The sequence below is a fragment of the Agelaius phoeniceus genome, chromosome 24, assembly GCF_051311805.1.
Source record: "Agelaius phoeniceus isolate bAgePho1 chromosome 24, bAgePho1.hap1, whole genome shotgun sequence".
In the NCBI taxonomy this organism is placed as follows: domain Eukaryota; kingdom Metazoa; phylum Chordata; class Aves; order Passeriformes; family Icteridae; genus Agelaius; species Agelaius phoeniceus.
The window spans coordinates 1,608,504-1,635,560 of NC_135288.1; the positions used below are offsets into that span (position 1 = coordinate 1,608,504).

General features: G+C 55.0%; 2 protein-coding genes across 7 annotated transcripts in view; both read left to right on the forward strand.

Moving 5' to 3' along the window:
• Positions 1-12,158, forward strand: part of UBR4 (ubiquitin protein ligase E3 component n-recognin 4) — a 94,416-nt gene extending 82,258 nt beyond the window's left edge. For 5 of the 6 annotated variants that reach the window (XM_077190368.1, XM_054647799.2, XM_077190370.1 and 2 more), the window contains 5 exons: positions 943-1,137; positions 3,287-3,511; positions 10,042-10,132; positions 10,937-11,099; positions 11,739-12,158. In XM_077190368.1, the coding sequence (XP_077046483.1) occupies positions 943-1,137; positions 3,287-3,511; positions 10,042-10,132; positions 10,937-11,099; positions 11,739-11,803 (739 nt within the window). In that variant the 3' untranslated portion in view covers positions 11,804-12,158. The remainder of the gene's footprint in view (positions 1-942; positions 1,138-3,286; positions 3,512-10,041; positions 10,133-10,936; positions 11,100-11,738) is intronic. The other variant, XM_077190369.1, reaches the window with a different exon arrangement.
• Positions 12,159-25,957: 13,799 nt separating this feature from the next.
• The window catches only part of IFFO2 (intermediate filament family orphan 2), a 58,400-nt gene continuing 57,300 nt past the window's right edge, over positions 25,958-27,057 (forward strand). Inside the window, exon 1 of the mRNA XM_054647893.2 lies at positions 25,958-26,718. Within this exon, the coding sequence (XP_054503868.1) occupies positions 26,114-26,718 (605 nt within the window). The 5' untranslated portion in view covers positions 25,958-26,113. The remainder of the gene's footprint in view (positions 26,719-27,057) is intronic.

Below are 27,057 nucleotides of genomic sequence, written 5' to 3' on the forward strand. Positions count from 1 at the left end.
CTTGGGATCAGAGGTGGTGCAGCTGAATCTTGGTGAAACTGAGCCATTTCAGGTTCTACCATCAGGAGTGAATCTCCTAAAAAAGTGCAGGTGTCTGTTTGCTCCTTGGCTTCATGTAAATAATTTCAGAGCCTCCTTAGCCCCCAGTCACAGCTGAAGATGCAGTGTTGATTCATTTGTGGCCCAGTGAGCCCCTACTGTACAAAAGAAACCTTCTGACACCAGTGGATTCCCTGGTGTAGATTTCCAGACTTCTCTTGGATGGTACTGAGGTGCTTGGGCACCTGTCTGGAGCAGATGGAGATGCTGATGTCAGGATTCTGCTTTACCTTGTGCTGGGTTTGTAATGTCACATTAGAAGTTTTGAACCTGACAGGGGATAGGTTTAGATCAGATATTGGGAAGAAAGTCTTCCCTGTGAAGGGATGTGCACTGGCACAAGATGCCCAGAGAGGTTATGGATGTCCCATCCCTGGAAGTGTCCAAAGCCAGGTTGGACAGAACTTGAAGCAACCTGGGACAGTGGAAGGTGTCCCTGCCCATGGCAAGGGTTGGGACTGGATAATCTTTAATGTTCCTCCCAACCCAAACCATTCTGTGATTCTGTGGAATCAAGAGTGGCAGCATCCTGGAACCATTTCAGCCAGGAGCTGTATCCCAGGTCCTGGGCATGGGAAAATAGTATTGATGTGTGGACAGCTATCTGCAGATGGAATTGGATTTGCCAGAGAGAGCTGAAAGCCTCCCTTTGGGGAGGTTACTCCAAGGTAGCAGGGCTGCCTTTGTGAGTTTCTGTGCCATGCTTGCTGTGCTCCTGGGCTGTGCTGTGGCAGGAGCAGCTCTCTGCAAGCTCCCTGCTGATTTTCAGCCACAACACAAACCTGCAGGAGGGGCTGTGCTGTGGCAGGAGGAGCTCTCTGAAAGCCCCCTGGTGTTTTGCAGCCACAACACGTACCTGCAGGAGTGCACGGGGCAGAGGGAGCCCACGTACCAGCTGAACGTGCACGACATCAAGCTGCTGTTCCTGCGCTTCGCCATGGAGCAGTCGTTCAGCATCGACACCGGGGGCGGCGGCCGCGAGAGCAACATCCACCTCATCCCCTACATCATCCACACCGTGCTCTACGTGCTCAACACGTCAGTGCCACCCCTCCCACCCTCCCCCAGCTCTGCACGGGCCAGCACAGATGGGAAATCACATAAAGTTTTGGGAGGGTTGCGCATCCTAAGTAGGTTGTTAAGGATTCGCATTGTTGGGAGTGAAGTCTGGACATGCCGGATAACAGGGAACCTATTGAGTAAAAGCAATTGGGAATTAGCTTCTCTTTCCATTCTAGATGTAATTATTACCTCTGGGGTGAGCAACAGGGTTATTACATTAAAGAAACTCTGCCAGCTTAATTTTCTCCTGAGCAGGCAGAAGAGACACTGCGATGAAATAATTGTTAGTTGAAAACTTAACCCTGATACAATTTTATTCAGTGTTCAAATAACACAGGTTGGTTTCCAGATTTGACATCCTGGAGGAGGGTTCAGGTCCACCAGATTTTCCCGATATTTTTAATTTTTTGGGGGGGTTACCATTTTTTTTTTTTGCCAATAAACAGCAGTGTATTGGCACTGCACTGAGGCTGTATGGCCACATCCATGGGCACCCAGATGCTTTGGAAGACATGAGCTGGTTCTGATCCTGCAAAAATGGGCTGCCCATGTATATCCTCTATTGGAGGAGTTAGATATTAGTAAGTAATACTAATTAGATGAGGGTATAAATATTAAAATACACACCAAGGTCACTCCAAATGCAGTGCAGTGAAATCCCTCTCACTTTCCCGCCTGGAACTAATCAAGGTTTTGGCTGTAATACAATTTCTCTTTTGTTTTTAATATCTATCTCCAGATCCCTGTGCTATTGTTTTCCCAATCCTTTGGGAGACAAATAAATGGAACTATTTGTTTCATCTTGTTAGGTTGCTGTTGGCACCACAGAGCCCAGAACCCGCTGGGCAGACATGGAAAAAAAGCCTTCTGTACTTCCCAGACAGAATTTTTAATATTAAATGGAGAAAATAAAGAGCTACTACTTGGCTCCCAGCTGCATCTTTTAGCAGATGAAAAGGTCACACAGCCCTGACAGCCTCATCTGCTGGGATGCTGCTTGGTGCCTGATAGGGAGAGTTTATCTCACTTCAGAGTCACAGGTCTGACCTGGCTGGCAGCCTCTGCTGCTGCAGTAGAGTCACAGATGTGGCAAAGTGTGATGCAACTTCCCAAAGTCTCCTGTGACACGTGCTTTCCACTGTCAGTTCTGGGCTGTCAGGACTCCTGGGACACTGGAGCTCTGAGGGAAAGGAGGAAAAGGATAAAATATTTATATAAGCTGGCAGTAATGTGCAGTGTCTTTTGGGTTTGAATTTGGCCTGTATGTTCCCAGGGGTTGCTTTTGCAGTAGAGGAATTTTATAAATGGATCCAGGTGTGGCTGCAGGAGCTGCAGTGGCTATGTGGTGTCCCATGGGAGTTGGCACCACTCATCTTTTTCTCAAAAAAAGGGGAAAAATACCTCTACAGTGGTGTTACCTTCCACTGGGGCAATAGTAGCTGTTTGGCAAACCTCTAGTGCCACCCACAACTCCAAGGAAAATGTGTTTGCTTCACTGGGAGCAGATCTCAGCCAGGGATGAGTTTGGGAAAAGCTGGTGGTGTCCATTGGGAGCAAATCCTCAGACAGGGTGTGAATTTGGGGGAAGCTGGTGGTGCCCACTGAGGGAAAATCCTCAGACAGGAGAATAATTTGGGTAAAGCTGGTGGTGCCCACTGAGGGAAAATCCTCAGACAGGAGAATAATTTGGGTAAAGCTGGTGGTGCCCAGTGGGGGCAGATCCTCAGACAGGGTGTGAATTTGGGGGAAGCTGGTGGTGCCCAGTGGGGGCAGATCCTCAGACAGGGTGTGAATTTGGGGGAAGCTGGTGGTGTCCACTGAGGGAAAATCCTCAGCCAGGGGAAGAATTTGGGAAAAGCTGGTGATGCCCACTGGGAGAAAATCTTTAACCAGGGGAAGAGTTTGGGAAAAGCTGGTGCTGCCCAGTGGGGGCAGATCCTCAGCCAGGGGGTGAATTTGAGAAAAGCTGGTGGTACCCAGGGGGGCAGATCCTCAGCCAGGGGGTGAATATGGGGGTGCCCAGCTGGCTGCCTGTGCAGGGTGCCTGGCAGCACCCAGGGCTGCTGGGGGGCAGAGGCTGAGCCCCTGGAGCTGAGCAGCCTCTGAGGCTCCCCCTGTGTTGCAGGACCCGGGCGACCTCGCGGGAGGAGAAGAACCTGCAGAGCTTCCTGGAGCAGCCCCGCGAGAAGTGGGTGGAGAGCGCCTTCGAGGTGGACGGGCCCCACTACTACACCGTGCTGGCCCTGCACGTGTGTCCCCCCGAGCGCTGGCGCGCCATCCGCGGGGACATCCTGCGCCGGCTGCTCGTCACCGCCCACGCACGCGTGGTGTCCCCGGGAGGGGCCAGCAGGTCAGTGCCTCCTGGCTGGGTATGGGCACAGAGCCACTGGGGGCACTGTCACAGAGCCACTGGGGTCACAGGCACAGGGCCACTGGGGGCACTGTCACTGAGCCACTGGGGGCACTGGCACAGAGCCACTGGGTCACTGTCACTGTCACAGAGCCACTGGGGGCACTGTCACAGAGCCACTGGGGGCACTGTCACTGTCACAGAGCCACTGGGGGCACTGTCACAGAGCCACTGGGGGCACTGTCACTGTCACAGAGCCACTGGGGGCACTGTCACTGTCACAGAGCCACTGGGGGCACTGTCACAGAGCCACTGGGGGCACTGGCACTGTCACAGAGCCACTGGGGGCACTGTCACTGTCACAGAGCCACTGGGGTCACTGAGACAGAGCCACTGGGGGCACTGTCACAGAGCCACTGGGGGCACTGTCACTGTCACAGAGCCACTGGGGGCACTGTCACTGTCACAGAGCCACTGGGGTCGCTGTCACAGAGCCACTGGGGTCACTGTCACAGAGCCACTGGGGTCACTGGCACTGTCACAGAGCCACTCGTGTCACTGTCACAGAGCCCCACAGGCCACTGGCACAGGGCTTGTGTCACTGGCACAGAGCTGCTCCTGTCACAGAGCTGCCATGTCACTGTCACACCCATTTGTGTCACTGTCACAGAGCCCCACGGGCCACTGGCACAGGGCTTTTGTCACTGTCACAGAGCCACTGGGGTCATTGTCACACCCACTCATGTCACTGTCACACCCACTCCTGCCACTGTCACACCCACTCCTGTCATTGTCACAGAGCCACTTGTGTCACCATCACAGAGCCACTTGTGTCACTTTGACAGAGCCACTGGGGGCACTGTCACAGAGCCACTTGTGTTACTTTCATAGAGCCACTTGTGTCACTATTACACTTGCTCGTGTCACTGTCACACGTACTCACAGCCCCACTCACAGCCGATGGAGTGTGTGTAGTTTACACCAGGTGTTGGCCCCTCTGAGTAACCTTTGCACTCAGGGTTGTGGAGCTGCACAATCCCAGCCTGCCTTGGCTTGGGAGGGACCCTGAAACCCTCCCAGTGCCACCCTCTGCCATGGCAGGGACACCCCCAGAGCCCAGGGACAGCCAGCAGAGCCCAGGGACAGCCAGCAGAGCCCAGGGACACCCTCAGAGCCCAGGGACACCCAGCAGAGCCCAGGGACACCCCCAGAGCCCAGGGACACCCAGCAGAGCCCAGGGACAGCCAGCACAGCCCAGGGACACCCCCAGAGCCCAGGGACAGCCAGCAGAGCCCAGGGACACCCCCCAGAGCCCAGGGACACCCCCAGAGCCCAGGGACAGCCAGCACAGCTCAGGGACAGCCAGCAGAGCCCAGGGACACCCTCAGAGCCCAGGGACAGCCAGCAGAGCCCAGGGACACCCTCAGAGCCCAGGGACAGCCAGCAGAGCCCAGGGACACCCTCAGAGCCCAGGGACAGCCCCAGAGCCCAGGGACAGCCAGCAGAGCCCAGGGACACCCCCCAGAGCCCAGGGACAGCCAGCAGAGCCCAGGGACACCCCCCAGAGCCCAGGGACAGCCAGCAGAGCCCAGGGACACCCCCAGAGCCCAGGGACACCCAGCAGAGCCCAGGGACACCCCCAGAGCCCAGGGACAGCCAGCAGAGCCCAGGGACACCCTCAGAGCCCAGGGACAGCCCCAGAGCCCAGGGACACCCTCAGAGCCCAGGGACACCCCCCAGAGCCCAGGGACACCCCCAGAGCCCAGGGACACCCAGCAGAGCCCAGGGACACCCTCAGAGCCCAGGGACACCCAGCAGAGCCCAGGGACACCCCCAGAGCCCAGGGACAGCCCCAGAGCCCAGGGACAGCCAGCAGAGCCCAGGGACACCCTCAGAGCCCAGGGACACCCAGCAGAGCCCAGGGACAGCCAGCAGAGCCCAGGGACAGCCAGCAGAGCCCAGGGACAGCCAGCAGAGCCCAGGGACAGCCCCAGAGCCCAGGGACACCCCCAGAGCCCAGGGACAGCCCCAGAGCCCAGGGACAGCCAGCACAGCCCAGGGACAGCCAGCAGAGCCCAGGGACAGCCCCAGAGCCCAGGGACAGCCCCAGAGCCCCGGGACACCCTCAGAGCCCAGGGACACCCCCAGAGCCCAGGGACAGCCAGCAGAGCCCAGGGACAGCCAGCACAGCCCAGGGACACCCTCAGAGCCCAGGGACAGCCAGCAGAGCCCAGGGACACCCCCAGAGCCCAGGGACAGCCCCAGAGCCCAGGGACACCCCCAGAGCCCAGGGACAGCCAGCACAGCCCAGGGACAGCCAGCAGAGCCCAGGGACAGCCAGCAGAGCCCAGGGACACCCTGAGAGCCCAGGGACAGCCAGCAGAGCCCCGGGACACCCTCAGAGCCCAGGGACAGCCAGCAGAGCCCAGGGACACCCTGAGAGCCCAGGGACAGCCAGCAGAGCCCCGGGACACCCTCAGAGCCCAGGGACAGCCCCAGAGCCCAGGTTGCTCCCAGCCCTGTCCAGCCTGGCCCTGAGTGGCTGCAGATGCCCCCCAGGGCTGGTCTGAGCAGGAATTTCATTCTGGCTGTTCCCTGGAGTGCATCAATCAGCTGATCCATGGAAATGGAGCTTTTCCTTCTTCCTCCCCCACCTCAGCACTCAGCCATGAGCTGGCTGAGCTGTGCCTCATCCCTGTTTGCCTCCCTAAAGAAGCTCCTTCTGGGCCCTTTTGATCAGTGCTCCAGCCTCCCTCAAATAGAAAAATAGAAATAGAACTCAAATGCCATTGCTTTTTAAAAAGAAAAAAATCAATAGCAGCTGTCAGGCACTTGAAGCACAAGAATAAGTGGCTGTGCCTGCCTGACAAAGGCACAATATTTCCAGAGAGGGAAAGGGAATTCCAGTTTCTGAAAGGATGATTTGAAATAGCTGTCATAATTAGGAATCAATTCATTATTATTCTAAGTCGCCTTAAAGGGCATTTTTATGCTGATGACAGTAATTAGGTGTTTGATAAAGTCATTACATTGTAGTTGCACAAACCCAGCATGAACCAGTGCTCTTGGAAAAGGCAGAGAGCCCTGAAAGGGCTCCTCCATTGCTCCCTGTGCTGCTTTCAGCCTCCCCTGGCTCCTGTTTCCCAATTCCTGGGGGTTCTGACAGACCCAGGGCATGTCCTGGAGCCTCAGGGGTGCAGCTCTTCCCCTGGGCTGGCAGGGCTAAGCCTGGGGTGAGTTTGCTGCTTTTTAAACCTCCCTGGATGTTCTGTTCCTTCCCCAGGTGCTGTAATAAAAGCACACAGGAACAGGCAGAGCCAGGAACTTCCAGCTAAAGCATCCAATGTCTGGAATTTCAGGGGAGCACACTCAGAAACAGCACTCAGGAATTATGTCAAGGTTTATTCAAGGGCTTTCTTTAATCTCTGCAGACTAAGGGAGCACAAAGCCTCCCTCTGATAAAGCCTCTCAGAAACAGCAATGTGGCAATTCTGATTTCCAAGCTCTGGGCTTATTTATTCTTGTGGAAAATCAGGAAGAGGGTGATGGATGGTGAAAGGCTCTGCAGATAAGTGCCAATATCTTGAATTTGTAGGCTGAGGCAGAGAGGAAGCCACTGGCTCTGACACCAGGGTAATGTCTGCATGCAAAGCATTCAAATTAGCATTCCATGTTCAGGGTGTTGTCTGGGAGCAGCTCCATTCCCAGAGCTCTGGGATGAAGGCTGGGGACACCCAAGGACTCACTGCTACCTGTGCATCTTAAAAAGGGACAGGAACCACTGCAGGAACTCCAGTGCATCTTAAAAAAGGACAGAAACCACTGCAGGAACCCCAGTGCATCTCAGCAAGGGACAGGAGTCACTGCAGGAACCCCCAGTGCATCCTAAAAAAGGACAGGAACCACTGCAGGACCCCCAGTGCATCTTAAAAAGGGACAGGAACCACTGCAGGAACCCCAGTGCATCTTAAAAAGGGACAAGAGTCATTGCAGGAACCCCCAGTGCATCTTAAAAAGGGACAGGAACCACTGCAGGAACCCCCAGAGCATCTTAAAAAGGGACAGGAACCACTGCAGGAACCCCAGTGCATCCTAAAAAAGGACAGGAACCACTGCAGGGACCCCAGTGCATCTTAAAAAGGGACAGGAACCACTGCAGGGACCCCAGTGCATCCTAAAAAAGGACAGGAACCACTGCAGGAACCCCAGTGCATCTTTAAAAGCTGAGGATCTGCTGATCTGAAACCTCCTGTAAATCCTGGGAAGGGCAGGAGGGCTCTCCATGCCCTCATCCCAAGGCAGCAAATCCCACCCCACGGGGAGGTGCCCATGGAGCTCCTCAGCTGGGCCAGCCAGGGTCACAGATTTGGGGAGAATTGAGCCAAAAAGGGCTTCTGGCTCTGCCAGGAGGGGTGGAAGCACAGGTACCAGGGGGAGATGATCAGCACCTCCCTTGTTTTGGTAACACTTCCTATTTAAACCAAAGATGAAATTCCCAGAATAGATCTCAGTTCTGGGATTTTGTAAATATAATTTACAGATCCCAAAGAACTGAATTTAGTGCTCATCGTTACTGAACCACAAATTCTGGCTAAAAAAATCTTGTAGATGTTTTTTAGTGTAGCTTTCCTCTGGAATTGAGGAGGAAAAGACCATTTTGATTGTTTTCCCTTCCCTTTGCAAGCCAGGCCTGCCCAGTGTGTGGCTTTGTGCTGGCAGTCCCTGTCCAGCTGCAGGAGTGAAACCCAGCAGCTCCTCCATGGAGCAGCTGCTCCAGAAGGTAACTCCCAGCCCTAACCCACAAGGGCCTTTTAGTTTTCAATTAAAGGAGCAGACTGCAATTAGATCAAACCCATTCACATGAAAGGAAAAGTCTGGCTTGCAGGATTTGGGAGGCCAGAATTAGCCTCGCTCGGAGTTCTCTTCATCCCGTGGAAATTTAGTCACCTTTACTAATTGGTTTTCCTTTAAATAATTAAGCTGAGCTGCCCGAGCAGGCTGCCACCTACTAAGATGTCTGTTTTAAGGGCACAGACACACAAGTGGAGCCTTTTAATAAGAACAGCAAAATGTTCATTTTTCCCCCAGAAAAGCCCAGTCTGGGGCAGTGTCAGTGGGAGCCCCTGTTTGTGTTGCTGACTCACAGCAGCAGCAGCTGAGCTGGTCCTGGGTGCAGAAAAAATGGTTTTGATTTTTCCAAAGCTCTGGAGTGTTGAGCAGGAAGCAGCACGTGATGGGGCAGATGTACCTGAGGAGCACAGGCACAAAAATTCCAAAGCCATGAGAGCTGCTGGCAGGAGGTTCCTCCTTGCCAGAACCTGTTTGTGATTAATCCTGCAGACTTTGGGAGCTGCTGTCCCAGCACAGCTCTGCACCTTTTAGGGCATTCCTACTGCTCCAAACCCAGGTGCTGCATTTCCAGAAGTCCTTTCCTGGCAGGAGAAGAACCAAGGATGTATTAAATGGAAATTCCTCCATTTCTTCAAGGACAAGAGATTTCCCTCAGAGTCTTGCAGAAATGCTTTTATGAGTTGGAAGCACAAAGCTGTTCTGTCATTGATACCCCCTGGATTTGGTCTTCCCTTCAGGAATCTGCTGTTCTCCAGCAGTGAACACACAAACAAGGCCTGTACATTGTTTTTCCCACTCTGCTGTTGATTTCCTGGGTATCTCAGCCCTCCAGTTCCCTCAGTGCTCATTTCCCTCCATGGAAGGAGGTTTGGCTTGCAGAGCTGCCCTGGAGCAGAGGGGGTGCCCAGAGAGCCCCAGGTGCCCAAAGTTTCCTGGGCAGGAGCACCCAGCCAGGCCACTCAGAGCCCTCCCTGCTGTCACAGCTGGGCCCTGGCTGCTCCTGCTGCCATCAGGGGGTTCCAAAGCCCCATGGTGTCGGATTTGGTGTTGCTGAAATGGCTCCCAAGGTATTGGAAAGTCTCTTTTTTCCCAGCCCCATGCTCGAAGAAGTTGAGATTCCTCGGCTCTGCTTTTCAAGGTTCTTTATTTTATCTCATCTGTTCCATTCTTTCTCTGACCTGCTGAGATCTGTCCAGCAGGTCAGTTTGTGGCACACTGACCACCTTGGGGTGGTGTTGGCTTTTTATACTGAGAATTAGGTGTACTTTATTTACAATAATTTTCCAATACCTATCACCTGTGTTAGACAGTCTGTCTCTATTCTAAACCAATCAAACAGTGTCACCATCACAGCAGAAGATGGAGAACAAGAAGAAGAAGGACAGGACATACCCAGATTCCTCCATCTTGCCTCCTGAACCCCCATTCTAAAAACCCCAAAATTCTACTTTTCCACCCTGTGATAAATTCACTGTCATTCTATTCAAACTCTTGTGGCTTGTACATCTTTGCACAAAGTTGGGAATTGTTTCCTGGGTTAGAATCAAAGGTGTCTTTGACTGCATGCCAAGGTCTCTGAGCCCCCTGCCAGGCTCTGGAGTCCTCCAGGGCAGCCAGAGGGATGCCCTGGGTTCCCCACCACGGCAGAGGGGTTAAGAGAGCCTGCTTTGCCTCCCCAGACTGGCAGACAAGGCAGTGAAGGAATACGCCACGTACCGCTCGGGGCTGCTCTTCTGGGCCCTCGTGGATCTCATCTACAACATGTTCAAGGTAAGGAGAGCACTGCAGGTCCTCTGCACACCTCCAGCTCAGCCCCACTTCAGCTTTCCTACCTGAGCCATGCCATGAGTTTGAAATAGAAATCAAAATTTGAAACCCCTCTCTCCAAGGTCCTTGGAAATGAAATTTCACAGGATCCCAAGATGGTTTGGGTGTGGAGGGGCCTTAAAGCTCATCCCATTCCACCCCTGCCATGGCAGGGACACCTTCCACTGTCCCAGGCTGCTCCAAGCCCATCCAGCCTGGCCTTGGGCACTGCCAGGGATCCAGGGGCAGCCCCAGCTGCTCTGGGCACCTGTGCCAGGGCCTGCCCACCCTCACAGGGAAGGATTTTTCCTTCTTTTTTTCTTCTGCCCCTTGCAAAAGCAGAAAGGGCACAAGAAGCTGCTCATTGCAGCCCTTGCAGTAGCTGAAGAATTGAGAGACTTCTCCAGCTGGCAGCACTCCTGTGTTGTGTATTTGCTTACTTTTCCTGCTCATTGTTGATGGAAGGAAGGACATTCCAGGCTGTGCCAGGGAAATGGTTGGGTGAGGAAGGAGCCAGGGGCAGAAAGAAACCTGCAGCTTCCAGAGAGGGTTCAGTGCTGAGGGTGAGAGAATGCCTGGGACCTTGTTTCATCCTGCAAAAAAGGATCATGAAGCTGCAGTCAGGGAATTCCTTCCTCTCTTGGTTGTTTGCAGGAGGCAGGGATGGAAATCCAGGAGCAATGGGAGAAGGCACCAGGGTTTGCAGTAATTTATTTTTTAATTAAATCATTCTTTTTGGCCTGATTTGGTGTGTTTGTCCCCTGTCAGAAGGTGCCTACCAGTAACACAGAGGGAGGCTGGTCCTTCTCTCTGGCTGAGTTCATCCGACACAACGACATGCCAATCCACGAGGCTGCAGACAAGGCCCTGAAAACCTTCCAGGAGGAATTCATGCCAGTGGAAACGTTTTCTGAGTTTTTGGATGTGGCTGGTGAGTGTTTGCTTGCCCTTTTATAGGCTGCCTTGTGCAGCTGGTGACTGGAGCCAGCAGCATTCCTGACACTGCTGCAGCTCCTGGGGAGGGGACAGGGAGAGGAGGGCTCAGCACTGCCCAGCCTGGGCTGGCCCCAGACTGCTGGGACACACACCTGAGCAGCCCCAGGCAGGAAAGCCTCCCCCTGCCCTGTGAAACAGCTGTAGCACAGCTGGAGGGTGGTTTGTGGGGTCTGTGGTTGAGGGCTGGTGAGCAGATGGGACCTGCAGCAGGTGGGTGCAGCCAGAGCTGCTCCCTGAGGATTTTGGTACCTCCAGGAGTCAGGAGATGCTGAAAACCTGCAGGGAAGCTGCAACTGCTCTTTCCTCTCTCAAAATCTGCCCCAGGCCAGTCTCTCACTGCCCAGCACAGGGAGCAGAGCTGGGGAGCCCAGCAGCAGCTCCATGTGGATTTAGTGTTTGATTAAATTCACATTTCAGTCCCTCCTGCACGTGCAGCCAGCAGGGTTTGCCCTGCTCGTGTCCAGCCCTAAAATAACCCTGCAGCTGTCAGTGGCTCACACATGGCCCAGCACAAATCCCCCTGGGCAGCACAAACAGGGGCTGATTCTTCTCTCTTGCCTTCTTCTGTTCAAAGGACTCTTGTCAGAAATCAATGATCCCGACAGCTTCCTCAAGGACCTCCTGAACTCCATCCCCTGAGCTGCCAGCACGGAGAAGCTTTGGGCAGAGCCTCCACTGCTTGCCTTCCACCCCTCTGTGTCCCTCCTCGTGCAGTCTGTCCCTTTCCCAAGGAGTGCTGCAGTTTTTTGTTGGAATATTTTTTGTTTTGTTTTCCTTTTTTTTTTGTTTTGTTTTGTTTTGTTTTTTATTTTCTACAATTTTTCTTCATGGAGTGATTTGAAATTTAGAAATTTGTGTTTCAGCGCTTCTATCTGTAAAGCCTTGTGCATTCAAGCTGTTTGAAAGAACTTGTACAGAGAGGAATCCAAACCAGTAAATCCTAATGCTTTAGTGTGCACCTCTTTGAAGTTAAATAAACAGAACAAATGGGTAAGCTGGGCCTGACTAGTGCTTGAACCAGGCAGGAGCCTCAGTGCCGAGGTGTTCTCACATTTCCCTCCAGAGCTGCTGCTCTCTCCAGCCCTGGGCCTGCTCAGGGAGCCCCAGGGAGCAGCTGGGCACTGCCTGCTGCCCTGGCAGGGTCTGTGTGGGGCTGGGGCCTTGGGGGTCTGCAAGGACAACATCCCTTCCCTTCCCTTCCCTTCCCAAACCTTCCCTTCCCATCCCATCCCATCCCATCCCATCCCATCCCATCCCATCCCATCCCATCCCATCCCAAACCTTCCCATCCCAAACCTTCCCATCCCATCCCATCCCATCCCAAACCTTCCCATCCCATCCCATCCCATCCCATCCCATCCCATCCCATCCCATCCCATCCCATCCCATCCCATCCCATCCTATCCCTTCCCTTCCCTTCCCTTCCCTTCCCTTCCCTTCCCTTCCCTTCCCTTCCCTTCCCTTCCCTTCCCTTCCCTTCCCTTCCCTTCCCTTCCCTTTCCTTCCCATCCCTTCCCATCCCATCCCATCCCAAACCTTCCCTTCCCATCCCTTCCCTTCCCATCCCAAACCTTCCCTTCCCATCTCTTCCCATCCCATCCCTTCCCAAACCTTCCCATCCCATCCCTTCCCAAACCTTCCCAAACCTTCCCTTCCCAAACCTCCCCTCCCGTCCCCAGCTCTGTGTCCCCTCCATGGAGTGTCCAGGGCCTGTCCTGGCTCCCTCCCAGGCTGGATCCAGAGCTCTCTGTGCCTCTGATGGATGTCCCCTCTCTGGGGGCTGCTCCCATCCCTGTCCCCTCTCTGGGAACCCTTCAGCTCCAGCCAGGGCAGCCCCAGGGCCCTGCACAGCCCCCCTGGGCCCTGCACTGCCCCCTGCATGCCCAGCCCAGCTCTGCCCCAGCCCTGCTCCCCACCTGTGCATGCTGGAGCCTCCCCTGGCTCAGTTCTGCTGACACCTGGTGAGGCTGGAATCTAATAAAGCTTCCCTGGCTTCCTCGTCTCTGTTTGAACTTGAATTCCCCAGCACAGCCCCAGCCCAGAAATAACAATAATAATAATAATAATAATAATAATAATAATAATAATAATAATAATAATTGAGAGGCTGAATAACTCCCCAGCCCTTTGGTGCCTGGTGTTAGTGCTGGATTGGCAATTAGCAGAGGGTGAAGGTGCAGTGTTTGTGTTCTCACCTCTGGGCTGGGGTCACTCCTGGCAGCTGCAGCTGCTGCTGGGGAGGGGCTGGGCAGGAGCTGCCCCGGGGCTTTGCTGGGTGCCCCACAGGGGCTGGGGCTGGGCAGGAGCTGCCCCAGGGGCTTTGCTGGGTGCCCCACAGGGGCTGGGGCTGGGCAGGACCTGCCCCGGGGGCTTTGCTGGGTGCCCCACAGGGGCTGGGGCTGGGCAGGAGCTGCCCCAGGGGCTTTGCTGGGTGCCCCACAGGGGCTGGGGCTGGGCAGGAGCTGCCCCAGGGGCTTTGCTGGGTGCCCCACAGGGGCTGGGCTGGGCTGGTGCCTCTGCCTGGCCCTGGGAGGTGCAGGAGGGGCTGCTCTGGAGTTGGCTCCTTGGAGCAGCAGCCCTGCACCTCTGCTGCCCTGGAACCACATCAGAGAGCAGGCACAGCTCCATGGGAACCCTGCAGAGCCAACAGAACCTGCTCCAAGCTGCAGCTGGGCTGCTCAGGGTGGCTGCAGAGTCACTGGGGCAGCCTGGGCAGTGCCAACCCCCCAGCCCTGCCAGAGGTGCCCCAGTGCTGGGAGCAGCTCCCCAGAGCCCCCCAGGGCTGTGGGGCTGGGCTGCTCAAGGCTCTCAGCAGGGCCAGGGCTGAGCCCCCACCGTGTTCTGGCTTTGCCATTTGTGGCCAGGCTGGGGAAGGTGTGGGAGCTGCAGGAGCACCAGGGCTGCCTCCCTGCCCTGCTCAGGGGCTCTGCTGGCCAAAGCAGCTCTGGTGCCCTGCAGCCACAGCCTGGGGGTGCCCCCAGGCCTGCCAGGGCAGCCTGGCTCCCTTGGGCAGCACAGCTGAGCTGGGAATGCTGCTGGGAATGCTGCTGGGAATCCTGCTGGGAATGCTGCTGGGAATGATGCTGGGAATGATGCTGGGAATGCTGCTGGGAATGATGCTGGGAATTCTGCAGGGAATGCTGCTGGGAATGCTGCTGGGAGTCCTGCTGGGAATTCTGCTGGGAATGCTGCTGGGAATGCTGCTGGGAATTCTGCTGTGCCCCACCTGTGCTGGCCCTGATCTCCTGTCAAAGCAGATTCAGGAGCTGCTGGAGCTCCTGGCAGGGGAACCTTGGGCTCCTCCCCTCGGCTGGGGCAGATCCTCGGGGCTGCCAGCAGCACAACCTGGGCCCTGCTCAGCATCAGGGACACTGAGGGGGTGGCACCTCAGAGGGAGCTTTGAAATTTCTTGCAGCAGCTCCCCAGAGCTGTCCTGGGTGCTCTGCAGAGGCCCAGAGATGGATTTTGGAAAATAAAGGAGCTGCAAGCAGTGGCTCCCTGCCCAGGGCTGTGGTTTAGGGACAAGCCAGGGCTGAAGAGAAGGTGGGAGCATCCTGACAGTGCTGGGGAGCAGATGGGCCTGGGAGGGACTGAGGGTGACAATAATGACCCCAGCAGAGGTGGGGAGGGACAAGAACAAAAGGGAAGTGCTTTGGAAAGTTCAGCTGGTCCAGGCTGAACTTTCAGCCTCTCACAGAGAGGCTCCAAAGTTCCCGGTGCTGCACGAAGGCAAAGAGCTCCAGGCTCCAAAATCCCCTGGGCTGGGGCTGGGAGGTCAGCAAAGACTTAGGGGAGTTTGTTACTTAAATTAAGAATGAGAAGACTGAGGGGAGATGCCTCAGAATGGATGAAATTACTCAAAGTGATGAGCTGAACCATGAGCTGAACAACAGAGTCAACCTCCTCTCCAAAAATATTAATTTATTTGCCAAAGACATTATTTGGGGGAAAGAAGCCCTTTGTGATGCAGGAGAGGCTGGGTGAGCTGTGGGATTGCTTTGAACCTGACTGTGGGCAGGAGCTCCCCGAATTTCTGACATCCCTGCACTGGGTTGGGCTCCAGGATTTAATTAATGTGGGGATTAATTAAACCTGGGGAGAGCAGGGACCTGCTGTCCCCCCAGCTGCTGCAGGTGCCACAGAGCCCTGACCTCCCCTGGCTGTTCTGTGCTGCTCCTGCCCTGGAATTCCCTTTCCCAGCTCAGCTCAGGGCCCTTCCCTGCTCCTCTGCCCACCAAACTCTCCTGCTTTGTCTCTGCAATTCCCCAGAAATGTTTTCAGACCAGCAGGGCTGGAGCTGCTGCCCATTCACACAGCCAGCTGCAGCGCTCCAGTGCCACAGAACATTCATTGCACTTTTCCCAGTGGAGGAAAAGGAATTTCCTCCCTGGACCTGAGTCTGTGGCAGCTTCCAGGACATGGCAAGACCGTGGTGGAGCCTGGAGGGACGTGGTGGGGACATCCTGGGGCTGCAGTGCCCCAGAGCTGGATGGAATCCCACATTTTCCTCCAGGTTCTGCAGGGTTGATGATCTGGCCATGCTGCAGGAGCCTGCAGGCCCTGGGTGCACACAGGGAATCCTGCAGGGGGAATCCTGCAGGGGGAATCCTGCAGGGCTCCCTCCCGGCCTTTGGGCCAGCCCAGGGCTGGATCCTGCTCAGGTCACAGCCCAGGGACCCTCCAGGCACCGAGTGACAGAAAGGAGCCCAAAGCCACCAAGTCCAGGCTCCTGAATTCACTCCTGGTGTCACCAGGCAGGTTTGGAGCTGCCCTGCAGCCCCAGGAGGCTCCCAAAGCACCCAGGGACGTCCTGAGGCTGGGTAGGAGCCACCCCTGGTCACGTTTCTGTTCCCTGGTAAGAAAATCAGGATTGGCCTTGACTCGTTTGCTGCACGGCCACGTTCCCATCCAGGTGGGGGTGAGTCACAGCTCAGGTGTGAGGGATCAAGGATCCAGGGAAAAACAAGCTCTGAGCTCACCAGGAGGGCTGGAAAAGGGTCTTGGGTGCATTGAGGACAAAATCACCTCAGGGACGTCGCCCCTGGCTCTCCAAGCTGATGGGAAAAGCCAGGGGCAGCCCCCTGAGCCTCCAGGAATGGTCACTCCCTTCTTTCCAGGAGGGAAAAAAATAATGGTTAAATCCCTGTTTGCAGACACCTTTGCAGGATTGATCCCAACCCTTCACATCAGCAGCTGGGGAGGAACCAGCTCCACCCTTTATCCAAACCCTGGGATCCCCCTCCTCTCCCAAAGGGGAATGGCTCAGCAGGAGAAGATGCTTTTAGGGAAAATTCTCCATCAAATGGTACAAAGGACACATGGAGGGGAAGCCCCTGTGCTGTGCTTTAACCCCAGGCAGGTTGGGGACCTTCAGGCATTGCCCCCAAAGAGGTTTTGGGGTGTGTGAGGAGCTCTGGATGTGCCTCTGGGAAGATTTTGTTTTCCTGGTGCTTGTTGAGCCTTTCTTGAGCAGGATCCTCCCGTGCTCAGTGCTGTTCCTGCAGCCAGGCCCTGTTCCTGCAGGTCCCAGGTGTGGAGTGGGAATTGCAGCCTCCCTCCTGTCCCACAGGGATTTTCTCCCACTGCTGCCACAGAGCCCAGGAGGGATCAGACACGTTCCTGCTCCCTGATCCTCACTCTTGGATGCTGCAGAGCTCTCCTGCCCCTTCCCTTCCCTCTGGGAGCATCAGGACCTCACAATGCTCCAAAAATCAGAGTTTTCCTTCTGGAAAGGAGGGAAGGAATCCCCACCCTGGCACTCCTCAGCCTGACTCAGCCTGGTCCCTTCCCTTGGGAAACTCAAACCCTGAGTGGGTGAATCATGGGGCTGTGGGAGAGCCCAGCCAAGGCTGGTGCAGCCCTCCAGGCCCTGGGGGACCCACAAATGTCCCTGGAGCTGCAGGAGAGGTGGGAATGGGGAGAGAGCCCAGCTCTGCCTCTCCTGGGGCTGCTCCATCCCCTCCAGCCACCCCACAGGGGCAATATGCTGGAATTGTTCTGCCACTGCAGAAGCAGGATAACACTACAGCCCTTCTCCAGTGGGTGTGTGACATTAAACAGGGCAAATATTGAGTAGAAGTTGGAAAAATTCAGGTGTTTGTGGTTTAAGTCCAGCTTTGATATATGGAGAGAGGCTGAGCTTTAAAAATAAACAAACATCAAGATCACCATGTTTAGTCTTGGCTGCTCCTGCCAGGGATGTTGGGTCTGACTCCTTTCCCACCTTTCCCTGCCGTGGGGGCTGCAGGAGGGACAAAGGAGATGTTTGGATTTGGGGGAGGAGGAGGAGGCCGGGGCAGCCAGGGCCACCCTCTCATTAAAGGGCTCGGGCTCGGGTGCCTCAGAGGGAGAGATCCCTGCCCTAACGAAGATAACCCGATAATTACTGTCATTAATCACAGCCCCGCTGGTTCTTTCCCAGGTGTGGTGCCAGCAGCGCCTCAGCCACGCTCAGCACCTGCCCTGGGCAGAGTCGGGGCTGGGACAGGAGATTGGGATGGGGATTGGGATGGGAAAGGGCTCAGGGTGGAGCCTGGAGCCCTCTGGGGCTCGGCCCCGGGTGCATCCCGTGCTCAGCCCCGCTGGCTCTGGGGCTGTCCCTGCGTGTCCCGGCCTGGAGGAGTTTGAGTTTCCCAGCGCAGGGTCCGTGTTTGGGACACCCCGCGGCTCCATCGCTGCGGCTTCTCCCGGCCGCTCTTTTTAATCCCATTTAATGAGCGAACCCAGCAGCATCCTGTAATTACCGCTAGCGTTTGATGGCAGCCAGCCCAATGCCAGGGGTGACATCAGGCACCGAGGGTGGCACAGGAGCCCAGCTCAGTGCCCGGCCCTTCCTGCAGCCACCTCTGCTGCTCTCAGCAGCTTCGAGAGGACTGGGAAAGGCGGGAGGGAACCGCTCCAAAGCCCCAGACTCACGGCAGGGACACCGCGGGGACGGGCACAGCATCCCCGGGCCCGGGGGAAACCCGAGAGCTCCAGGGGAGATGGCCCCGTGTCCCTTTGGGTGCCCCAGGTGAGATGTCCCCCCTCGGGATAAATCCCATTGTTTGTGAATTGTCCCTGTGTGTCACAGTGTCCCTGTGAGTGCCCCGGGTGAGATGTCCCCTCTCAGGGCAGGTCCCCGTGTCCCTGTGAGTGTCCCAAATGAGATGTTCCCCCTCAGGACAACCCCCGGTGTCACTGTGGGTGCTCCGGGTGTGCTGTCCCCTCCCACAGACAGGTCCCCGTGTCCCTCTGGGTGCCCCAGGTAAAACGTCCTGGTGTCCCTATGAGTGCCCCAGGTGTGCTGTCCCCCCTCGGGATAAATCCCAGTGTTTGTGAATTGTCCCTGTGTGTCACAGTGTCCCTGTGAGTGCTCCAGGTGTGCTGTCCCCACTCAGGACAACCCCCGGTGTCCCTGAGGGTGCCCCAGGTGTGATGTCCCCGTGTCCCTGTGGTGTCCCCGTGTCCCTGTGGGTGCCCCGGGTGTCCCCTCCCCAGAGCAGCCCCGCTGTCCCTGCCGGGGGACAGGAGGGGACAGGAGGGAGGTGCCGGGGGATGCTCGGGCAGTCCCAGCCCCGCATTCCCGATCACGCCCGGATCCCTCTCAGCTCCCACCGGGAAGTTTTTCTTCTCCCCGTGTCCTGCAGAACCTGTCAGGCTAAAACCGCACGGTGCAAGCAAGGAAAAGAACCAGCCAATGGCTTCTGGAGGAGAGGCTTCGACAGGGAGTTAAAAATAAAAAATAAATCCCAATTCAACCTAACCCCCCTCAGTGCTCGGAGCTTTGGGTGCCGCTCAACCCAGCAAAGTTTGGGGCAACAACGAGACAGGAATCATTTGTTCTGTTAATTTGAAATCATCCTGCAGCTGAGTTAATCAGGCCGCGCTCCTGCAGAACGAGGAGCTGGAGCATTTGGGGATGGCAGCGCCGCGCGTGGGCGCGCCCGGATCCCGCAGAGCATCCCGGGCTGGGCCCGGAGCCGCTGCCGGAGCGATCCCGCCCCGGGGCACCCCTGGGCCGCCTGTCCGGGCCCGTCCCGCATATTTGCCGCCCTACTCAAGGCGGATGAAATGTTTGGTTCCTAAGGAAGCAGCGAGCGCTGCCGCCGTCTCCAGGGAAATCGCGGCGTGCCCCGAGCGCGGATGCTCCGCTCGGCACCTTCATCTCCTCCGCCCTCCGGGGCTGCACCCGCGGCTGCGGCTTTGTTTGCAAAATATTGACGCCTCTCCATGGAGGAGATCAGCCCGGCCGGGCTGGGCCCGGTCCCTCCCGCGCATCCCCGAGTCGGGGCTGTGCAGGAGCATCCTCGCTCCTCGGGCTGGCTCTGGTTGGTGCTGCTGAAGCCCACAAACCCCCAAATGCGGGTAAATGAGGTTTTTGTGACTGCAGGAACGAACCTGTCGCCCTGATTTTTTAAGATTTTCTAAGCCTTCTGATGTTCACATTATTGTAACGAGCTTTCTCACACACTTGCTGTAAATAACTCATTGTTTTGCATTCTTTTATGGAAGAAGAGAAATTTGATAGACTGTTAGATTGTCCAGTGTCATTGGAGAGGTGGCACTGTCACCCTCCAATCCACTGGCACTTTTAGAAATCTATAAATGTTAGAGTCAAAAAATAAACTTCTCTTTTTTGCCTTGAGGACAGCGCTGTGTGCGCGTCGTGTTGTTTCGTGTCCTACAGTGGCATTGGGAGGAGGCGCCGGGTTTCGGCAGCGGCTCCTTTGTCCCCTGAGCTGCCGGGACAGGGAGGGGACAAAGCCGGGGAGCAAACACGGCCTGGGGAGGAGAAACCTCCTTTAAAGGCAGAAAGGTGCGGGGAGGAGAAGCTGCTGCCCTGTGGAGCTCATCCCTCCCACGCCCTGCCGGCAGCAGCGCCGCAAGCGCCTCCGAGCCCGGGTGGAGATTCCCGGCACCATCCAAAGGTTCCCTGAACGGAGCCACCCGGGGCTGGCCCGGGTCACCCTTCCCGGCCCTGGTGGCACCGCGGGCGTTTCGGTGCCGCTGAGTCACCTCGGAGGCTCCGGGGCTGTGCCCGGCTCTGCCCAGCGTGCCCGGGCAGGGCAGGGCAGCTCCTGCCCCCCTTCCCACCGGAGCTGCCAAAATCCGGCCGGGATGGGACTGATGGCACCCCCTGTGACCGTGTCACAGGCGTTTGAGGATGAGGGAAGAGACCAGGATCTGACTCCATGCTTCAGAAGGCTGGATTTATTTTATGATATATATTATATTAAAACTAAAAGAATAGAAGAAAGGGTTTCATCACAAGGCCAGTTAAGAATAGAAAAAGAAAGAATGATAACAAAGGTTTGTGGCACGGGCAGAGAGTCTGAGCCAGCTGGCTGTGATTGGCCATTAATTAGAAACAACCACATGAGCCCAATCCCAGATGCACCTGTTGCATTCCACAGCAGCAGATAACCATTGGTTACATTTTGTTCCTGAGGCCTCTCAGCTCCTCAGGAGGGAAAATCCTAAGGAAAGGATTTTTCATAAAAGATGTCTGTGACAACCCACTGCTGATGCTCGTGACCCATCACGGGCTCTGTGGTAAAACCCAACCATTTTGGGATGGACTGTTAAAGATTCTGCTGCTTTCCTCAGCCCTGAGCCAGGAAAGGTGTGGGGTGAGAGCCCCAGGGGAGCCACCCCAGCCCTGGGTGCACCCCAGGCCCTGCTGGGTGTCAGCAGCACTGAGGTGGAGCTGATGCCTCAGGATTTCATAGATTCATTTAATATATTTTTTATTATTTGTATTTGCAATTTGTAATTTGTAATATAATCCTGGGTTCTTCAGTGTGTAACTCCAAACCCCACAGGCAGTGCCAGCTGCTGTTCTCCCGTTTGGGGCAGACACAACAATTCCTCTCCAGGCCTGGCAGTCAAGGACACCTCACTGCCTCAGGCCCCCAGAGATTCAACAAAAGGGAGCTGGGGGAGCAAACTTGGGGTGAATGGCTTCATTAGCTGAAGCTGTAATTGGAGGATGAACCCCCAACATGCAAATGGACCAAAGTTATCAAAGTGTGAAAACCCCTGAGCCGTGGTCCAGTTTTGGGTGCAGCCCCTGGGGCTTCCTGAGATGTACCTGAGGGCCCTTCAATAAATAAATAAATAAATAAATAAATAAATAAATAAGTTGCCTTCATTTTGTCTGGCTCTGTTTTCAGGCAGTCCCACAGGGCTGAGGCCCGAGGGAGGGTCAGGGGCTGCAGCCTCACCTGATGTGAGAAATGAGAAAATGATGAGGAAATCCCAGCCCAGCAGGAGCCCCTGCAGTCACTGAGGGGCATTTGGGGGCCTGGGGAGCTCTGTGGGTGTTGAACCAGAGGAATTTTTCTTGTTTCAGAGGGGGTTTGTGCAAACACACAAACCAACCCCCAGTGATGCCACCAGCCCCGGGAGCAGCACCCTGGGGTGGGTTGGGGTTGCTGTCTTGGTTTAGGGCAAATCTGAGGGAAAACCTCCAAGGGGTTCCTCTAGAAAAGCAGATTCAAGCTGCCCCTCCTCCAACTGGCTGCGGAAAAGATTTCCTTGGAGAAGAGTGGAAAAAAACCTTTTTATTTAACAGGCAAAGCATTCACCAGCATGAAAAATGGACAATATTAAACAATAGAACCTCTCACTGCTCCGAAGAGATGGCAAACTCAGAAAGCCCCTCCATGGGCTGTAGCTCAGCTCACTCAGTCTCTTATCAGTCTCTTATCAGTCCCTCCAGACCCAGCGTGGCCACAGGGGAGAGCTCCCCGTGCTCTTTGGGGTGTTCAGTGCAGAGCAGCTTCAAAAGGTCCAAAGAAAAAGAAAAACCACAGTCCAGGGAACTTCTCTGCCTCAGCAAACTAAAATCAGCTGAAAGCAAAGGAGAGCTCTGTCCTGCTGTCTGTCTGTGCTGCAGGGGGGATGTGGGGGGCAAATGCAGTTTCTGAAAAGCTCTCAGAACCAGTCTTAAAGGTGTAAAACCCATTTCTGGGCTAAACAGACACATGGGGATGCAAGTATCTTAAAGTCATCCTGGAACACTCAGTTTGACTGGAAAATGGTGACTTTACCAAGGAAAAAATAACTTTCCATGACTGCCAGACTAACAGAGCCTCAAAGGATGCAGCCAACCTCAGGAACATTCACATTAAAAATCAGAGCCATTTTTAGAGAGCAGCCCTGAAAACAGTCACCGAGGCTGGGGAGTGCAGGGTGCTGCCAAAGGGAAAAGAAAATGAGTGCAAAACCAAAAAAATGAGTCCAAAACCAAATAAATTGAGTGCAAAACCAAATCCAAGGTCTGGATACCCCAATCCCTGTTGCACCCCGAGTTTGGGTGAAGCAGCTGGAAGCAAACCCATCAATCAAACAAACAAACAAACAAAGTGTGTTGTTATTATGGTTGGCATCATCAGGGTGGCCATGGAGAGTCCCTGCCCTCAGAACCAGCCCCATTTCCCTTTCCAGAGCCCTTTTCCTGCCTGTCCCAATAGGAAAGGGCTCATCAGGGCTCCCTTATTTCTACTCCTCCTGGCAGGATCCAGGAATCCCCTGCAGGAATTCCCTGCAGGAACATCCCCAGCTGTGCCACAGGGCCTGGGTGGCCATTCCAATCTCCCCCTGCCAGGGTTAATTATTGTCTCTCATTAATTCAGGGGGATTCAGTGAAGCCACAGCACAGGGGGACCCTGGCCATCCCAGGGAGGGGCTGGAGCTCATTAGGTAAAGGACTAATTAGATTTAATGACCTTGGGATGGGTGCTGGTGGATCCAGGGAGCTGCAAGATCACGGGGCAGGAGCCAAACCCTTCCTTGCCTGGTTTATCCCCCCTCGGGTGCTTTCCTGCTTCCTCAAGGGAAAAATGATAACAGAGAATGATAAAAAATGATAGAAAATTAAAGGGAAGGGGAAAAAAGTGATAAAAGAATGAAACCAAAACTCAGCTGGATTTTCCTGACTGCTGACCATGGGGCTCTGCAATCCCCCGGCTCCTTCCAGCAGCACCAGCGAGGTGCCAAACCCAGGGAAATCCAAAAAATCCTGCAGGGTTTGGGTTGGAAGGGACCTTGAGGCCCGACCCACCCCATCCCATCCCCATCCCCATCCCATCCCCATTCCCATCCCATCCCCATCCCCCTCCCCATCCCCATCCCATCCCCAGGTGGTTCCAAGCCTTGGAATTTCCCAAATCTTGATGAACCCACCCTGGCAAGTGCTGCCCCAAACTCTGCCCCCATTCTGGGCAGTTTGAGCCAATTTTTGCCTTTTCTGGGTGTTTCTGTGGCTCTGCAGGGCGGCCCAGAGCAGGAGAACATTCCTGGGCAGGAAAAGGGGTTTGGGATGGAATCCTGGCCCTGCTTGGGAACACCCCGAGCTCCTGGAACCCCCAAAGCCAGCCCAGGGTTTCTGCTGGGCACAGACAAATCCTTCAGGTGCTGCTTTGAGTCACCCTCTTATGAAGCACCTCCACCCAGCACATTATTTTATTTTTTTTTTCCAGGAGGTGCTGGCAAAACACAGGTTAGTGACACATTAAATAACAGAGCCCTTTGAAGAGCCCTGGTTTCGGTGCTGAGCGTGGCTGGAGGTGCTGCTGGAGTTTCAGCAAGTGGGGCTAAATAAATATAAATATAAATATAAATATAAATATAAATATAAATATAAATATAAATATAAATATAAATATATTCAAAAATTATATCAAACATTTACATATTAAAATATAAATAGAAACTATAAATCTAAATATATATGAAATATCAAAATATAGAAACAAATACAAAATAAAGTTATAAACATATAAAGACATAAAAATATAAAATGTAAAATATAAATCTAAATATATAAGATATATAAAAATATAGAAATGTCAATGCAAAAATTAAAAATATAAAAATATAAAAATTATAAATATAAGTATATATGATATATAAAAATATAGAAATATCAATATAACTACAAAAATAAATATATTTATATATTTATGTATTTATATTTGTATATTTTTATATATAAATGTATAAATGAAAATAATCACATAAGCTAAATATAAATATATATAAATATACAAATATGAAGATATAAAAATATAAATATAAATACAACCAGCAAGTCCCATGGTTTTATTTCAGCAATGACATTTGGGTGAGCAGTGTCCCTGCAGCTTTACACCACCCTGACAGAGCTGTCCCCGTGTTTCCCTTGCATCATTGCCAGCAGAGCAATGATCACATCATTCAATTAAACAATATCCTTTGATTGCCCAGAGGTCTGGGAGCAACAGTTGGGAAATGTTTATTTAATAACTTAATTATTATAATATCAGCGTTATTTAGCACTTAGGCAGGGCTCTGCTGTGAGATAACAAAACCCAAGGTTTATAATTTGGCCTGATCTGAGCTAATCGTGGGATCACAGCGCGCTGAGGGATTGGAATGGACCTGAAAGATCTTGTGCTCCCAGCCCTGCCATGCACGGGGACAATTCCAGTTCCACCCTCGCGGCTGCTCCAGGCCTCACCCAGCCTGCCCCGAGCGCTGCCACGTCTGGGGCAGCCACAGCTCCCGTGTGCCCCCTGTGCCAGCTCTGCCACCCTCAGGGCTGCCCCATACCCACAATTGTATTGTGCCCGATATCCAAAATTATATTGTGCCAAATACCCACAATTGTATTGTGCCTGATATCCAGAATTATATTGTGCCCAATACCCACAATTATATTGCTGCTCGATATCCACAATTATATTGTGCCTGATATCCAAAATTATATTGCTGCCCGATATCCACAGTTATATTGGTGCCCAATATCCACAATCATATTGCTGCCCGATACCCCAAATTATATTGGTGCCCAATATCCACAATTGTATTGTGCCCAATATCCAGAATTATATTGTGCCCAATACCCACAATTATATTACTGCTCGATATCCACAATTATATTGAGCCTGATATCCAAAATTATATTGCTGCTCGATATCCACAGTTATATTGGTGCCCAATATCCACAGTTATATTGCTGCCCAATATCCAAAATTATATTGGTCCCCAATACCCACAATTGTATTGTGCCCAATATCCACAATTATATTGCTGCTCGATATCCAAGATTATATTGCTGCCCAATACCCACAGTTATATTACTGCCCGATATCCACAATTATATTATGCCCAATATCCACAATTATATTGCTGCCCAATATCCACAATTATATTGCTGCCCGATATCCACAATCATTTTGCTGCCCGATACCCCAAATTTCCCCCTTCCATTTTTACCCGTTCCCCCCGTCCGGTCACCCCCGCGCCCGGGGCAGCTCCTCCCGCGGTTCCCTCCATCCCCTGCATCCCCGGAGGAGCGGCGCTGTCCTCGCACGCCGTCTCCTCTCCGGGGGGATCGTTCATTCTCCGGGGGAGCACTCCCGGCGCTCCCGCCCGGCTCCGCGGGGCTCAGCCGGGGATCCCCGGCCCCGCGGTGTCCCGGGAGGCCGGGCCGGGCCCGGGGCTCCTGCACGGGACCGTTGCCCATCAATGCGGGGACCCCGCGGGATCCCCAAAATTCACCGAACCCGCGGACACGTGCAGGGAGAGGCTGCGGCACTGCGGGGCGGGGCCATGCAAATGAGCTGCATTGTTATGGAGATGAGGGCGTGGCTATGGACCGGCACAGGGATACGGCAATGGGGGTGGTTATGGAAATGAGCTGCTGCGTATGGAAACACGGGGCGTGGTTATGTAAATGACGGGGTGTATATGGAAATAGGGGGCGTGGTTTGGGGCGTGGGCGGTGCCTCGGCCCCGGCGCGCGGGGTGGAGGCGGGGCCGGTCCCGCCCCGCGCTCCCGCCCAGAGCCCTCAGAGCCCCCGGAGCGCGGCGGCGGCCGCAGAGACAGCGGCGGCACCGGCGTGGCCGCTCCGCATCGCCGGGATCGTCCATCACCGCCGGCCCGTCCATCACCGCCGACCCCTCCGCCACCGCCCCTCCGCCATGAACTCGCTGCTCTTCGGGGAGATGGCCCGCGCCTTCTCCCCTACCGCCGCCGCTGCCGCCGCCTCCTCCTGCCCGCTGGGCCCCGGCGGCGGCGGCCCCGCGGCGGCCGCGGGGGGCCCGCCGGTGACGGCGGCGCTGCGGAACGACCTGGGCTCCAACATCCACCTGCTCAAGGGGCTGAACGTGCGGTTCCGCTGCTTCCTGGCCAAGGTGCACGAGCTGGAGCGGCGGAACCGGCTGCTGGAGAAGCAGCTGGCGGCCCAGCAGAGCGAGCGCGACCGCCGGCTGCGCTACAAGACCTTCTCCCGGGACCAGGCGGTGCAGACGGACGGCGGGACCCCGCCGCTGGTGCCGCCGCCGGGCCCCGGGCACGGGCCGCTGCCGTCGCCGCCGCACTACGGGCGCCTGCCCGGCACCATCTGGAGCTACACCCAGGTGCGGCGCACCGGCGGCGGCGGCCTGGAGACCGTGCAGGGCCCCGGCGTGTCCTGGGTGCACCCGGACGGCGTCGGGGTGCAGATCGACACCATCACCCCCGAGATCCGCGCCCTCTACAACGTGCTGGCCAAAGTCAAGCGGGAGCGCGACGAGTACAAGAGGAAGTGAGTGATGGGGGATGCGGGCGGTCCGCGCTGCACTGCGGGGAAACGGGGCCAGCCCTCCCCGGGAGCGCCCGGGGACAGCGCGGGCACCGGCTCCTCCTGCCCGGGGCTCGCTGCGGGCCGGGGATGCGCCCCGGGGGTCCTGGGGTTTTTTTCTGAGGGGGGGGTGGGGGTTGAACCTCCTTTGATACCCAGAAAACTGCGGGATCCATCCCTGGGGGGATGGAGAGCCTGGATCTTGCAAGGAGCATTGTCAGCTTAACTTAAAAATATATATACATATATATATACCCACACGTATATACGTATATATATTTTTTTGTTTAGAAGGGAAATAAT